The sequence below is a fragment of the Heloderma suspectum genome, chromosome 1 (genome assembly GCF_057233095.1).
Source record: "Heloderma suspectum isolate Gila_16-S chromosome 1, 16-S_ref, whole genome shotgun sequence".
NCBI classification, from domain to species: domain Eukaryota; kingdom Metazoa; phylum Chordata; class Lepidosauria; order Squamata; family Helodermatidae; genus Heloderma; species Heloderma suspectum.
In genome coordinates, this window is record NC_139458.1 from 35,447,448 (window position 1) to 35,461,650 (window position 14,203).

At 41.2% G+C, this 14,203-nt stretch overlaps 1 protein-coding gene across 1 annotated transcript in view; it reads left to right on the top strand.

Annotated features, from left to right (window-relative positions):
* CCDC88C (coiled-coil and HOOK domain protein 88C) overlaps positions 1 to 14,203 on the top strand; it is a 152,572-nt gene that overhangs the window by 79,249 nt on the left and 59,120 nt on the right. The window contains exons 6-10 of the mRNA XM_084840695.1: positions 787 to 870; positions 3,187 to 3,327; positions 6,727 to 6,911; positions 11,692 to 11,773; positions 12,807 to 12,965. Coding sequence (XP_084696821.1) covers positions 787 to 870; positions 3,187 to 3,327; positions 6,727 to 6,911; positions 11,692 to 11,773; positions 12,807 to 12,965 — 651 coding nt within the window. The remainder of the gene's footprint in view (positions 1 to 786; positions 871 to 3,186; positions 3,328 to 6,726; positions 6,912 to 11,691; positions 11,774 to 12,806; positions 12,966 to 14,203) is intronic.

Here is a 14,203-nt window from a genome sequence, read left to right on the forward strand (position 1 = left end):
CCTGTGTGTGTGTGTGTGTGAGAGAGACAGAGAGAGAGAGAGAGATGTGCATGTGGAAGGTGTTGTAAGGTGTTTATTTATTTATTATTTATTATTGCATTTATACCCCGCCTTTTTTCCTCTTGCAAGGAACCCAAGGCGGCTTACATTACCCTCCTCCTCTCTATTTCATCCTCACAACAACAACCCTGTGAGGTGGGTTGGGCTGAGAGTCTGTGACTGGCCCAAAGTCACCCAGTGAGCTTCCATGGCCGAGTGGGGACTAGAACCCAGATCTCCCAGCTCCCAGTCCAGCACTCTTGCCACTACACCACACTGGCTCTGTTGTTGTAACTTTATGACTGCTCTGTGCCAGTTACAGTGAGTTATAGTTATATAGGGGTGTTCAGTGGGTTAGGTGGGAAGGGTGGTGGGTTAGATACAAAGGGGAAGAAGGAAGGATAGTTTGTTATTGTTAATTGAAAAATCAATAAATTTTACGTTAAAATTATTCTAGTAGCTCGATTAGAAGAACGATGTAGATACAAGCTTCATGTTCAGTCTTGAAACATACTATGGATGTTTCATCTTGGGTAGTTGCAAATGTTTTATTTAAAAGTATTTGAAAAGATAGTTACAACCTATCCTGAATAAGAGTGAAACCACTTGTTCCTTCTCCCTGTTAACACACAACCCCCTTTGTTCATCATTGCCTCTCTGTTGCTCAGTTTTAAAAAATGCATGACAGTTGTGATGCCCAGTAAACATTTATAGAAGTGATGTGCATTTTTTTGTTTTTGTTCATAGTGTGAAAGAAAAGAAGAATTCATTGAAAAGATAAAACAGCTAGATATTGAAACCCAGGCTGCAATTGTTTCACACATTCAAGAGGTAGGATTCTCAATTCCTTAGCCTTAAAGTTTTTCTCTCATGCTCCTATGGACTTTGCACTAATAGTTATTTATTTATTTATTTATAGTATTAGTAGGCGAAAGATTTATAAGATCTGAAGAGAAACCAAAGTATATTTAATAGATTTATATACCACTTATATACCACATATAAAAATATCTCTAAGCGTAATGTATCACTGGCCTTGTGAGCATGGGCAACCACAGGATTTTTTTCTGTGAGGGTGGGGGAAAGTATATTTAGACATAAGTAGCATCAGAGAGCAGGTCTATCATTTCCAATAGATCTGGTGACTGAGCATCAGCAAGGCCTGAACTTTGTCTCTACTGAGCTAGGTAGACCTGGACTCTGAGAAACGTAGATTTTGGGTCTATCCTTCCATTGTGTTTTTTAAAAAATGGGTAGACCTATTGTCTGTCACTAGCTAAAACTGGTACCCAGATTGTTTTTTCACCCATGACTGAAATCTTCCCTTCATCCTGGCTCCCATTGTCCTCTTCAACCTTTAGTTAATTGTGCTGCTACTACAGTCAACTTCACAGCCCCCCCCCCCATGTTTCCCTTATAATGTAATGTCTAGCTTGGCCCTGTGTTAGGACCATAAATGGAAAAATTGGAGGCACCAAATAAGCAGCAAAAACAACTAGTGCACCCTTGGGGTAGTAATACAGTGGTTGGACTACTATACCAGTCTTTGTTTATTGTTAGAGCAGGAACGTTTGTAGGTTAATTTGCAGATGCTTGTCCTTATAAAGCCATACAGTGATCATACACTGTAATTGGGGTTTGGTTTTTTGGTTGGTAAGCCCTTAGCTTACATGCTGCTTGCAGTAATGACACATTTGTACATTGCTTACCACACCGCTAAAATGAATTTGGATATGAAATGTAGTGGTATAAGTAGTAAAAGATAAACAAATAACATCTCCTGTAGGCTTTGTGAGTCTTGGTCATGTAGCGCCCCCCCTTTCTTATCCATTCCCATGTAGCACTAACTCTTCTAACTCTTGGCTAAGTCTCTTCTGTAAAAAAAACCTACATGCAATTATATAATACAGTATTACGTTAATGTACCAGGTGCCTTTCTCTCACCACTTAACTACTGCATCTTCTTCCAGGGTTTTAGATCTAAGGAAAAGGACTTTCAAGGGGAAATGGCAGGGCTCCCTTACAAGTTTGAGCCCTGGCATCTCTTCTTTTAAAAAATTAAGCACTTCTTGCATTATCTTTAACAATGTTTTGAGAACACAAGAGACATTAAAAAGAGTGCTTTGAAACTTTTAAAGCTTGATGATGATGACGATGATACCATTATACCTCTCTGATACTGCATCCTGGTGCTCCAGAGTAGAGCACTATTCCCTTTAATCCCTTGGGGAGTGGTTGTAAAAAAGAATGGAGGATCAAGTTTCTGATGGTCACCAAACTGCTTTTTCAAAAATCTGGAATGGAATCTCTTGGTTGTCATGCTTTTTGTCAGTTCCAATTTAAAGCATTTTCTGCATCCACAAGAGATAAAAACCTATGTGGAAGACAAAATTTTCAAGACCGGGAAGAATCGTTTGCTAAGGACAAAGTAGTCATACTGGTATGGCAGATGTTATGTTAGTTAATGCAGACATTACTGTGGAAGTCTACTGGAATGTGTTTATTTACTTAGCCTACAGTCCTAGGCATAATTCACTGGGAAGAGTCCTGTTAAGCTCTGTGGGATGTAAATAGGGATGCTGGAGAAATTCGAGATGGACTAAAATGAGCTCAGATTTCTAAAATTCCAACACGCAGAATCCGCTGTGGAGCGACCCCCTCAGGCAGAGTGGAGTCCATGGACTTCCAGATGATTTTTTTACTTTCCCAGAATTTATGCATATAAATTTGTAGGAAAATATGTCAGTTTGTGCTGAGGAAATGTTGAATGGAATGGGGGACAATACGCTAACTATTACGTACTAAGGTAAATTATGTAAATAATTATGTAATTATTTGCATATTTTTCCGCATGACAAAAAAAAAATATTCACATCCATCTGTGGGCAGACAATGGAAGGCACCTGACAATCCGTGAAACACAAACGGAGCGGATTTTACACAGTTCATACATCCCTAGATGTAAACCCTCTGGATTGACACTTCCAGGAACACTCTCTGGAAGCAGCAAGCTTACTTTTCAGGCAAAGCTTATGCAGAGCCAGAACTTACTTTTATCTTGTCATTGTCAAGTGACATCTGAATATCTACCAATCAACAATTCAAAATAGATTAATCTCTTGTTATGTTTTGTTTTCTTGATTTTAGGTAACCCACAATCAGGAGAATGTATTTGACTTACAGTGGCTAGAGCTTCCAGATATGGCTCCAGAAGAGCTAGAATCTCTCTCCAGAAATATGGTTTTCCATCTGAAGAGGCTGATTGATGAGAGGGATGAGTGCACAGAAGTACGGTTAATGTGTCTTAGTGGTTTTTTTAACTTTGTGTTTACTATAATACATTTTGTTTGAAGTATCAATTTGGACTTTCTTTCTTTATTAACATTTGCCCGTATACTGATTTACTCAACCAAGTATTGGTGAGTTAGGAGCCTGTTCTTGAAAAAATGTAAATTAAGGCTTTATCTTGCTCTGCCCCAGTCTAAATTGATGTCATGCAGGTAGTATTTAGTATTTCCATCTGCATGCCTATATAACATTAAGCAGCTAATCACAGTTTTCTGGTTTAAAGTGTGTGTTGAAAGACAGCCTTTTAAAAAGTGCACTTTTTTCTGTTTTTACTGTTTAAAACAAAATTTATTGTTTTAAATTGTTGTACACCTCCTTGATGGCTTTTTAGCACTTAAGGCACTATATACATGGAAATACACTACTATTAATAATAATATCATCTTTGTAAGGGGTTTGTTTTGCTCACTGTATTTGAGCCATTCTACACATGATATAGATGAGCTGGTTAGAATTTTGGAATATAGAGTTTTAGGCTGCAGGTAGAGGATAATATATTTTGAATGCTTTCCCAAGCAAAATGCTCACTGCATGTCATAAAGTACCATATCTGAGAGAACAGGGCCATATTTAACTTCTCTGGTGTGCTAGTTTACTGTAGACAGAGAGCATTTTATGTGTGAAGGTATGCAAAAAAAATGACCTTCCACCTACCTACAGCCTGAAATGGTATAGTCCATGGGAAGGGATCCAACTGTGTCTGACTGCTAGTGCTAGTGATGTTGCACTAGCGGAATAGCACTTACTAACACAACATGGTCCCCGGGAAAACCATTGTGCTTGCAAGCACTATTAACATTGTACAATGTTGTTTTCTGCTAGCATTAAGTAAATAGTGCTGGAGGCCGGACACCATTAGATCCTTCTCCATAATTCTACCAGCTCATTCCTTGTGATGTGTAGGCTTGGTCTAAGTTGCTGCTGACTCACCCGTCTCCATTATCTGTTTGCACTCTTGGGATTCAAGAGCCTTTCCTCTTGATTTCAACACATTTAAAAGCCCTCTTCCTGTTTTCTGCCAGATGTTAGGGGCCCAACTAAATGACCAGGTTCACGTGATTAACAACCCATGACTAACAAACCAAGGGTTCTTTGTCAGCATGTGGGAGCAAATAAGCTTGCTGGTTCTTGACCACTCAGCTGCTCTCACTTTGCTAAACAAACCAGGAACGTTCTTGGATTGTTCACCATGATGTTCCTGGGCTGTTCACCATGTCGTCCAAACCAAGAACTCTGGGTTGTTGAGGGAGAAACAACCCAGAGTTTAACCCATGGTTTGTTGGTCAATTAATGAACTGGGATGTTTAATAATCCGAACCAGGTCAATGTTTTGTAAACGTGGGTCTGTCCTGATCATATATAAAAAGGGGGATGGAAGGGCTGGTTTTAAGAATGAAAGGGTGTGTTGGTGAGGAGTGTGAAGCACTTGTTTATCTCTCTATTGCACTCATGCCCTAGTTGTGGGTTCCCTACAGGGGGCTGGTTGGGCACTTTGTGAACAGAATACTGGACTAGATGGACCTTTACTCTGATCCAGCATTCCTCTTCTTATGTCATTTCTCTCTCTTCTTACATCTCCACAGTCTGTTCTCTTTCTCTCTCGACCCCAGCACTTTTCTCCCAGTTGAGTTCACTTCTGGTATCTGAACTTGGCAAAGAGGAAAGTGCTGGGAAGAGAGGCTACATGGAGGTAAGTTGCAAGATTCCAGTCAGGGTTCTCTCCCCCCCAACCCAGATACATGTTTAGGGTAGACATGCAGATTTGTTGCTGTTGCATCAAATTGCAGCCTTGTGTAAGGGAAATAACAGGACTCTTCCACTCCCAGCTTGGTGCATTAGGGTAAAAATATGGAAGTGCAGGAAACCGTGCCAGAAAGGGTACCATGGAAATGGAATTTTGTTTGTATTTCTGTGCCGTATGTGCAGTCTGTCATGTGCTGGTTTCTGGCTGAGGAACCAGTAGGCTGTTCAGGGGAAAGCTATCAGCTGCTTCATTACATCAGAAAAGAGCCTTTGTGTGGACATGCCTTTTAAGGCTATTGCCCCATGCTATTATCAATGCATCTGAAGATTATTTTTTGTTCTGTTTTCATTAAAAGCTGAACTTTGAATACACTTCACTTTTCACTAACATAAATGTCCTTATAAGGAAGCATCATACTTTCTAGTAACTGAGCTAGAGCAATGGAAAGAAAAATAACAGAAATGTTCATTTCCTAACATCTCAGACTGAGATTAGGCTGCATCACCCTAAGAAAACGTCAAGAAATCATAAGGGTGTATTATGTCACCATAGTTCTCAAATTATATATATATAGCAAGCCTTCCTAACAACCATTTACAAAACCCCTCAATGAAAAATACCTCTGTGTAGGAATTAGCATGCATGGTCTTTTGTGGGTCATCCCTTCTGATAATTGTGCACACATCAACTTTGCTTCCTGCGGTACATGCACTAAGTTGACATAATTAGGCAAAGCTTTCTAGCATATGTGCCCACAGTGAAAAAGATGTGATAGGAGCATGCGATGAAATAGATGTGTGACCATTGATCATGCCATTTTATACACCAGTTTCATGCTACACAAGACACATTTTCTGTGCCTGCATTTTATAAAGTTTGAAGTGCCCCGAGTTCATTTGTAAAGAGCTTTGGCTGTTGGGCAGTATAGAAATGAAATGAAATGAGAATAAATACATAATAAAGGAGACAGAAGATCCTTTGTGCTTTTTCCTCCTTAGTCAGGATGAGTATCTGGCTGAGAGGAGAGGATTGACGTAGCATCTGAGCTGCAGTACCTCTCCTTTTTGAAACTTACCACTGGTTTCAAAATATTAGACTGGGGGTATGTACTGGAAGTGGCAAACTCTTTTTATATGCTGTACAGTTAGTTATTTCAAAGGGAAATAGCCAAGCCTAGGTCAATGTAACTGACATGAAAGCATATTCTTTCCCTGTATTCTTGCTGCCCTCTCCTTCCCCTCTCTCTAGTGTCTGTGCCAAATTTTAGGTTGCAAAGAAGGGGGGGCAACTTATCTCTTTATTGTAATTCTGTAAAGAACCATGCACATTGATAATACTAAATACATCCAGCTTCTTAAACTGGCTGCTGTATTAGATTATTGGTGGTTATGATCATAACTTGAGTTCTTTGTAACTCCTCTACAGACTTGATTTATGTGCTTGTGTCACCAAAATGTTCTGTGCCCAAATCTTTCCATATAGTCCATGTTTGCCTTTTGTAAAACAATCTGAGATCCTTATATGAAACTACATGTGGATGTATTCTTCACTCATAACATTTTGATTTTGGTTGTGTCTGTGTGTTTTGTCTCCAGCTAATTGTAGATCTCACTCAGGAGAGAGATTACCTGCAATCCCAACAGCCACCAAGTCCTCTAAAAACATCAAGCCCAGCTTCTTCCCCTAGTCCAGCCAGCCACCTCTCCAATGAGGACAAACAGCATCTGTCTGTGGAGCTTGCAGACACAAAGGCTAAACTAAGGAGGATCAGGCAGGAGCTGTAAGTACTGACACTAAGTCCCTAGTGCTGCTGGAGAATGATTGCCTCTTCATGTCCTTCATTAATGCCAGGTCCTTCAGTAAATTGATCTGTACTGGCAGCCCTACATTTGGAAATACATTCCTGAAAAAAATATGTAGAGTTGTTTTTTTAATAGTTTTGTAATATAATTTTTATTGTATTATACAAAATACAAAACTATGCAACAATTCCCTCCCTCCCCTCCCACCCCTAGATCAGGTTACAAAGTACAAAGTCCCTCAGGATGTATATTTGTATATCCTGAATCTCCCACCAGTCAGCTTCATGGGATGACCCCAGGTTCTAGTATAATGAGAGAGGGAGAACAATGTCTCCCTATCCACTTTCTCCACACCATACATACTTTTGTACACCTTTCTCATGTCTGCCCTTACTTGCCTTTTTTCTAAGCTTTGTTGTTGTTTATTTGGTCAGTTGCTTCCGACTTTTTGTGACTTCATGAACCAGCCCACGCCTGAGCTTCCTGTCAGCCGTCACCACCCCCAGCTCCCCCAAGGCTGAGTCTGTCACCTCCAGAATATCATCCATCCATCTTGCCCTTGGTCAGCCCCTCTTCCTTTTGCCTTCCACTTTCCCTAGCATCAGCATCTTCTCCAGGGTATCCTGTCTTCTCATGATGTGGCCAAAGTACTTCAGTTTTGCCTTTAAGATCATTCCCTCAGGTGAGCAGTCTGGCTTTATTTCCTGGAGTATGGACTGGTTTGATCTTCTTACAGTCCAAGGCACTCTCAGAATTTTCCTCCAGCACCACAGTTCAAAAGCATCTATCTTCCTTGGCTCAGCCTTCCTTATAGTCCAGCTCTCGCAGCCATAGGTTACTACGGGGAATACCATTGCTTTAACTATGCGGACCTTTGTTGTCAGTGTGATGTCTCTGCTCTTCACTATTTTATCAAGATTTGTCATTGCTGTCCTCCCAAGAAGAAAACGTCTTCTGATTTCCTGTCTGCAGTCAGCATCTGCAGTAATCTTTGCGCCTAGAAAGACAAAGTCTGTCATTGCCTCCATGTTTTCTCCCTCTATTTGCCAGTTATCAGTCAAGCTAGTTGCCATAATCTTGGTTTTTTTGAGGTTTAACTGCAACCCAGCTTTTGCACTTTCTTCTTTCACCTTCGTCATGAGGTTCCTCAGCTCCTCCTCGCTTTCAGCCATCAAAGTGGTATCATCTGCATATCGGAGATTGTTAATGTTTCTTCCAGCGATTTTAACTCCAGCCTTGGCTTCATCAAGCCCAGCACGTCGCATGATGTGTTCTGCGTACAGGTTGAATAGAGTATACAGGTGAGAGTATACAACCCTGCCGTACTCCTTTCCCAATCTTAAACCAGTCTGTTGTTCCGTGGTCTGGTCTTACTGTTGCTACTTGGTCGTTATACAGATTCCTCAGGAGGCAAACAAGATGACTTGGTATCCCCATACCACCAAGAACTTGCCACAATTTCTTATGATCCACACAGACAAAGGCTTTAGAATAGTCAATAAAACAGAAATAGATGTTTTTCTGAAACTCCCTGGCTTACTCCATTGTCCAGCGGATATTGGCAATTTGGTCTCGAGTTCCTCTGCCTTTTCTAAACCCAGCTTGTACATCTGGCACTTCTCGTTCCATGAATTGCTGGAGTCTACCTTGCAAGATCTTGAGCGTTACCTTACTGGCATGTGAAATAAGTGCCACTGTTCAATAGTTTGAACATTCTTTGGTGCTTCCCTTTTTTGGTATGGGGGTATAAGTTGATTTTTTCCAATCTGTTGGCTATTCTTGTGTTTTCCAAATTTGCTGGCATATGGCATGCATCACCTTGACAGCATCATCTTGCAAGATTTTAAACAGTTCAGCTGGGATACCGTCATCTCCTGCTGCCTTGTTATTAGCAATGCTTCCTAAGACCCATTCAACCTCACTCTTCAGGATGTCTGGCTCTAGCTCACTGACCACACCGTCAAATCTATCCCCGATATTATTATCCTTCCTACACAGATCTTCCATATATTCTTGCCACCTTTTCTTGCTCTCTTCTGCTTCTGTTAGGTCCTTGCCATCTTTGTTTTTGATCATACCCATTTTTGCCTGGAATTTACCTCCGATGTTTCTAATTTTCTGGAAGAGGTCTCTTGTCCTTCCTATTCTATTATCTTCTTCTGCTTCCACGCATTGCTTGTTTAAAAATAATTCCTTATCTCTTCTGGCTAACCTCTGGAATGTTGCATTTAATTGGGCATATGTCCCCCTATCACTGTTGCCTTTGCTTTCCTTCTTTCTTGGGCTGCTTCCAGTGTCTCAGCAGACAGCCATGTTGCCTTCTTGGTTGTCTTTTTCTTTGGGACGTTTTTTGTTGCCGCCTCCTGAACAATGTTGCGAACTTCTGTCCGTAGTTCTTCCGGGACCCTATCTACTAAACCTAGTCCCTTAAATCACCTCCACTGCATATTCATGAGGAATATTAGTAAGCTCATATCTAACTGATCTGTGGGTCTTCCCTATTCTCTTTGATCTGATTCTAAATTGTGCAATAAGAAGTTCGTGATCTGAACTACAGTCAGCTCCAGGTCTTGTGTTTACCGACTGTATAGATGTCCGCCACCTTTGGCTACAAAGGATGTAGTCAGTCTGATTTCGGTGTCGACCGTCTGGTGAAGTCCATGTATAAAGTCATCTCTGAGGTTGTTGGAAGAGAGTGTTATGCACAGTGAGTTGCCTTGGCAAAATTCTATCAGCCTATGTCCTGCTTCATTTTGTTCTCCCAGACCATGCTTGCCTGTAATTCCAGGTGTCGTTTGACTACCCACCTTAGCATTCCAGTCTCCTGTAATGAAAATAACATCTTTTTTTGGCGTACTATCCAGTAGGTGCTGCAGATCCTCATAGAACTGATCTACTTCTGCTTCTTCAGCATCTGTGGTTGGGGCGTATATTTGGATCACTGTGATGTTAAATAGCTTACCCTGAATTCGAATTGAGATCATTCTGTCATTTTTTGGATTGTATCCAAGCACTGCTTTAGCCACTTTATTATTACTTATGAAGGCTACTCCATTTCTTCTGTGGTCCTCTTGTCCACAGTAGTAGATCTGGTGGTCATTTGATGTGAAGTGGCCCATTCCAGTCCATTTCAGTTCACTGACACCCACAATGTCTATATTTAATCTTGACATCTCCCCAATAACCACATCCAATTTGCCCTGGCTCATAGATCTTACATTCCAGGTTCCTAAGGTGTGTTGATCTTTAGAACATCGGATTTGTCGTTCACCACCAGCACCATCGGCTGCTAGCCCTCCTTTCGGCTTTGAGCTAGCTGTGTCATCACATCTGGGGCTAGTTGAACTTATCCTCTGTTCCTCCCCAGTAGCATTTTGACCATCTTCCAACGTAGGAGTCCCATCTTCCGATGGTATACGGACATATCTCTGGTTGTACTGATCCATTTAGTTTTCATGGCAAGAATACTGGGGTGGGTTGCCGTTTCCTTCCCCAGGGATCGTATTTAGTCTGACCTCTCCGCCATGACCTTCCTGTCTTGGGTGTCCCTTCACGGTTTAGCTCATGATGTCATTGAGGTGCTCAAGCTCCAGCACCACGACAAGGTAATGATCTCCTTTGCTGAAGTTTCTAAGCTTAACAATCCCATACGTTGTAACCTTTCCTCACTCTACCCCAGCCCCTTGATCATTTTAGTTGCCCTCTTCTGCACTTTTTCCAATTCTAAAAAAAAAAGTGCAGAAGAGGGCAACTAAAATGATCAAGGGGCTGGGGTAGAGTGAGGAAAGGTTATAACGTATGGGATTGTTAAGCTTAGAAACTTCAGCAAAGGAGATCATTACCTTGTCGTGGTGGTGGAGCTTGAGCACCTCAATGACATCATGAGCTAAACCGTGAAGGGACACCCAAGACGGGAAGGTCATGGCGGAGAGGTCAGACTAAATACGATCCCTGGGGAAGGAAACGGCAACCCACCCCAGTATTCTTGCCATGAAAACTAAATGGATCAGTACAACCAGAGATATGTCGGTATACCATCGGAAGATGGGACTCCTACGTCGGAAGATGGTCAAAATGCTACTGGGGAGGAACAGAGTATCCTTTTTTAGGTGCGGTGACCAGAACTGTACATAGTATCCTAAGTGTGGTTGCACCATAGATTTGTATGAATCATCTCTCTCTCCCCCATAAGGCTTATGCTATGCTGTGATGTCCTCATGTGCATTTCCCCACCCCTGCCAGCAGCAGCCTGTGATTTGGAGTCTGACCATTCACATGTTAAGAAAGATGCATATCTTCACTCATTGTGCAGCTGTTTCTATACAGCTTTAGAAAACCAGGAAGAAGGTGTAACATCACGTAGCCTTATTTTGCCATGCCTCTTTTCTTGATATGTCTTGATTGTCTGTTTCAACCTATCCCTTCTACTCTCCTAATTTTTTGGCCACCGTTTGGGTCCAATTTAATGTTACTCGCACTTCATTATGTGACTTTTTCACATGCTTCTTTGTTGGCTGTGGATGTTAGCTCACTACTGGGAATATGAATATGCATGACAAAGAAATAACTTTTTACATAATTGGAGCTTGCTTTGTATTGGCATGTGGTGCTTGCTGATCTTGATACAACAAGCAACAAGAAAACTTGAATCATGCCATATTTCTCATTTTAGGCCTAGATATGTATCTTGCTAGGTTATTATTGATGGTTTCAGGGATTGGTGTGATAGCTTTTCACCAACTTGTATGAAATCTTCAGGGAAGAAAAATCAGAGCAACTTGTTGACACTAGACATGAAGTGGATGAGCTAGTCCTGGAACTGCAGAAAATAAAGCAGGAGGTAAGGCTATCTATTAAACCATAAAGAAGAAATATTACATTATATTGGAAGAAATTATCACTTTAAACCCTTTTTTACCACTCCTATTGGTGTATATATATACAAGCATTCAGGTTACTCAGTACCTCAGAAAGTACTTCTTCACGAAACACTGAATGCCAAAAAGTAACTGCGATAAGATGTGGTGATGGGCACTAGCTTAGACAGCTTTAAAGGGGAACAGACATATTCATGGGTGATAGGTCTATTAAGGGCTCAATCCTATGCATGTTTAGGCAGAAAAAGGCCTATAACTTCCGGCATGCCCCAGCCAGCATGGCTAGCTGGGCTATGCTGGGTATTATAGGCCGTTTTTCTGTCTAAACAGACATAGGATTGTGCCCTTAATGACCGTTAGTCATGGTAGCTATATAGCACCTCCATATCAGAGACAGTATACCCCAGGTTGCCAGTTGCTGTACAACAGCAAAGGGAGAAGGCTATTGCCTTCATGCCCTGCTTGTAAGCTTCACAGGGACATTTGGTTGGCCACTGTGTGCAGCAGGATGCTGGACTAGATCCACCTTTGGTCTGATCCAGTAGGACTGCAGAATAAGGCAGAAGGAAACAAAGCTATTGAAGAGTCTGGTGAAGAGTTTTGTGTAACTCAAATGCTTGCATATTGCAATATCAACACATGCCAGTAAATCTGAGATGTTAGAATTACAACATTTACTCTCATAATGTTTTCAGGAAGCATTGAACCAGCCTTTCCCAACCTGATACCTTCCAGAGGTGTTGAACTACAACTCTCATCATCCCCAGCCACTATGTATGGTTGCTAAGCAGTTATAGGCTGCATAAGTAACTCACTGGTGTGGCAATGGTTGTTGCATGTTTTAGCTTTGTTTTATGGGATTGAATGATTCTATTTAGCAATTGGTGTGTGTTGGTGACAGTATTGTTTCTCATTCATGTCATCCTTGCCATCAGTGAGCGCCCTACATCAATAAAGCAATTCAAAACTTTGCTATGCTGTTCTTATTTTACTCAGAACATTAACCTCATGACAGATGCCCGCTCTGCTCGGGCCTATAGAGATGAATTGGATTCCTTAAGAGAAAAAGCAAACAGAGTGGAGAGACTTGAAATGGAGTTGGTCCGGTGTAAAGAGAAACTGCATGATGTGGATTTCTACAAGGCACGAATGGAGGCAAGTCAAGGTTTTCATGAGGGTTGGGATGCTAGTCACCTTACCACCTATTTCAGGGGTGGGGTGGAAAGTAGATCTCCCAGCTCTTTGGGACAAAAGCCCCTGCCAGCATGGCCAGTGGTCAGGAATGTAAGTGATTTTATTTTGTTGTATTTTAAACCAAATTTATAACTGTTATGGTTTTTTTGGCTGTTTCCTTGGAACTCCAAGGTTGGTTTCTCCACTCTTGACTATCCTTGGGATTCCAAAATAAAAGCCAAGAAGGTAATCTCAGGGTATGGTCTGAAAGCATATGATGCAGCACCCTTGCTGAAGTTAAGCAGGTTTGGGGCTGGTCACTTCTTGGATGGGAGACAGCCTAGGAAACCTGATGTATATATAACTCCTTGATTTCCATGATGGAAGAAAGGCAAATATAAATGTAATTAATTAAATATTCACTCTCCAGAATATTATTCATTATAATGTTTAGGTATGTGTTCTAGGTTTTTCACACAATACACGTCAGCCCCTTAAAATAAATTTATATTCCTATTTGCAAATCATAAAAGCTTTATAACCATGGTTCTGTTTTATTGGTTTGTTCATTCACATTTTATGTATGTATGTATTTGAAACATTTTAACCCAGCCTTTCCACACATGCAGGTTTCTAAAAGATGGCTTACAACAAGTAATTAAACAATAGTACGAATTATCCCTCCGTCTCAGCTTCTTTCAAGATGATAACCGATAAGAGCTGATAATCCTTTTCCACCCCTAATAGTGCCCCCCTGAAATAGCTGCTAGGGGCCCCCAAGCCTTTTGGGTCAGTGGACATATTTGGAATGTTGAGAGAGTGTTGTGTGTACTCCCACAAAATGGCTGCCATGGGGGTGCTTCCCATTCACAAAATGGCAGAGGTGGGCTCTGAGCTCTAAAACACAAAACTACTCTTTTGAATACACTCTTTTTTCTGCTCCAACAGTTATTTTAGAGAAGATAAAATATGGAGGCTAAGAAATGTGGGACCAAGAGGTATTACTGGAAATAAAGATGGCACTGGAGGCTGGCACTTCACTTTGCAGCATGCCAGCCTCGCCATTATTTTTTTAATTTAAAAAAAAATTAAAAATAGAATAAAAATTGGGAGGGGCAGGGAACCTAGCAGGTGCCAAGGGAAGTGTCCACGTGCCCATTGGCATCACATTGGAGACTCCAGTGCTAGAGGAACCTGACAGCAAATGCCATTACAGCAGT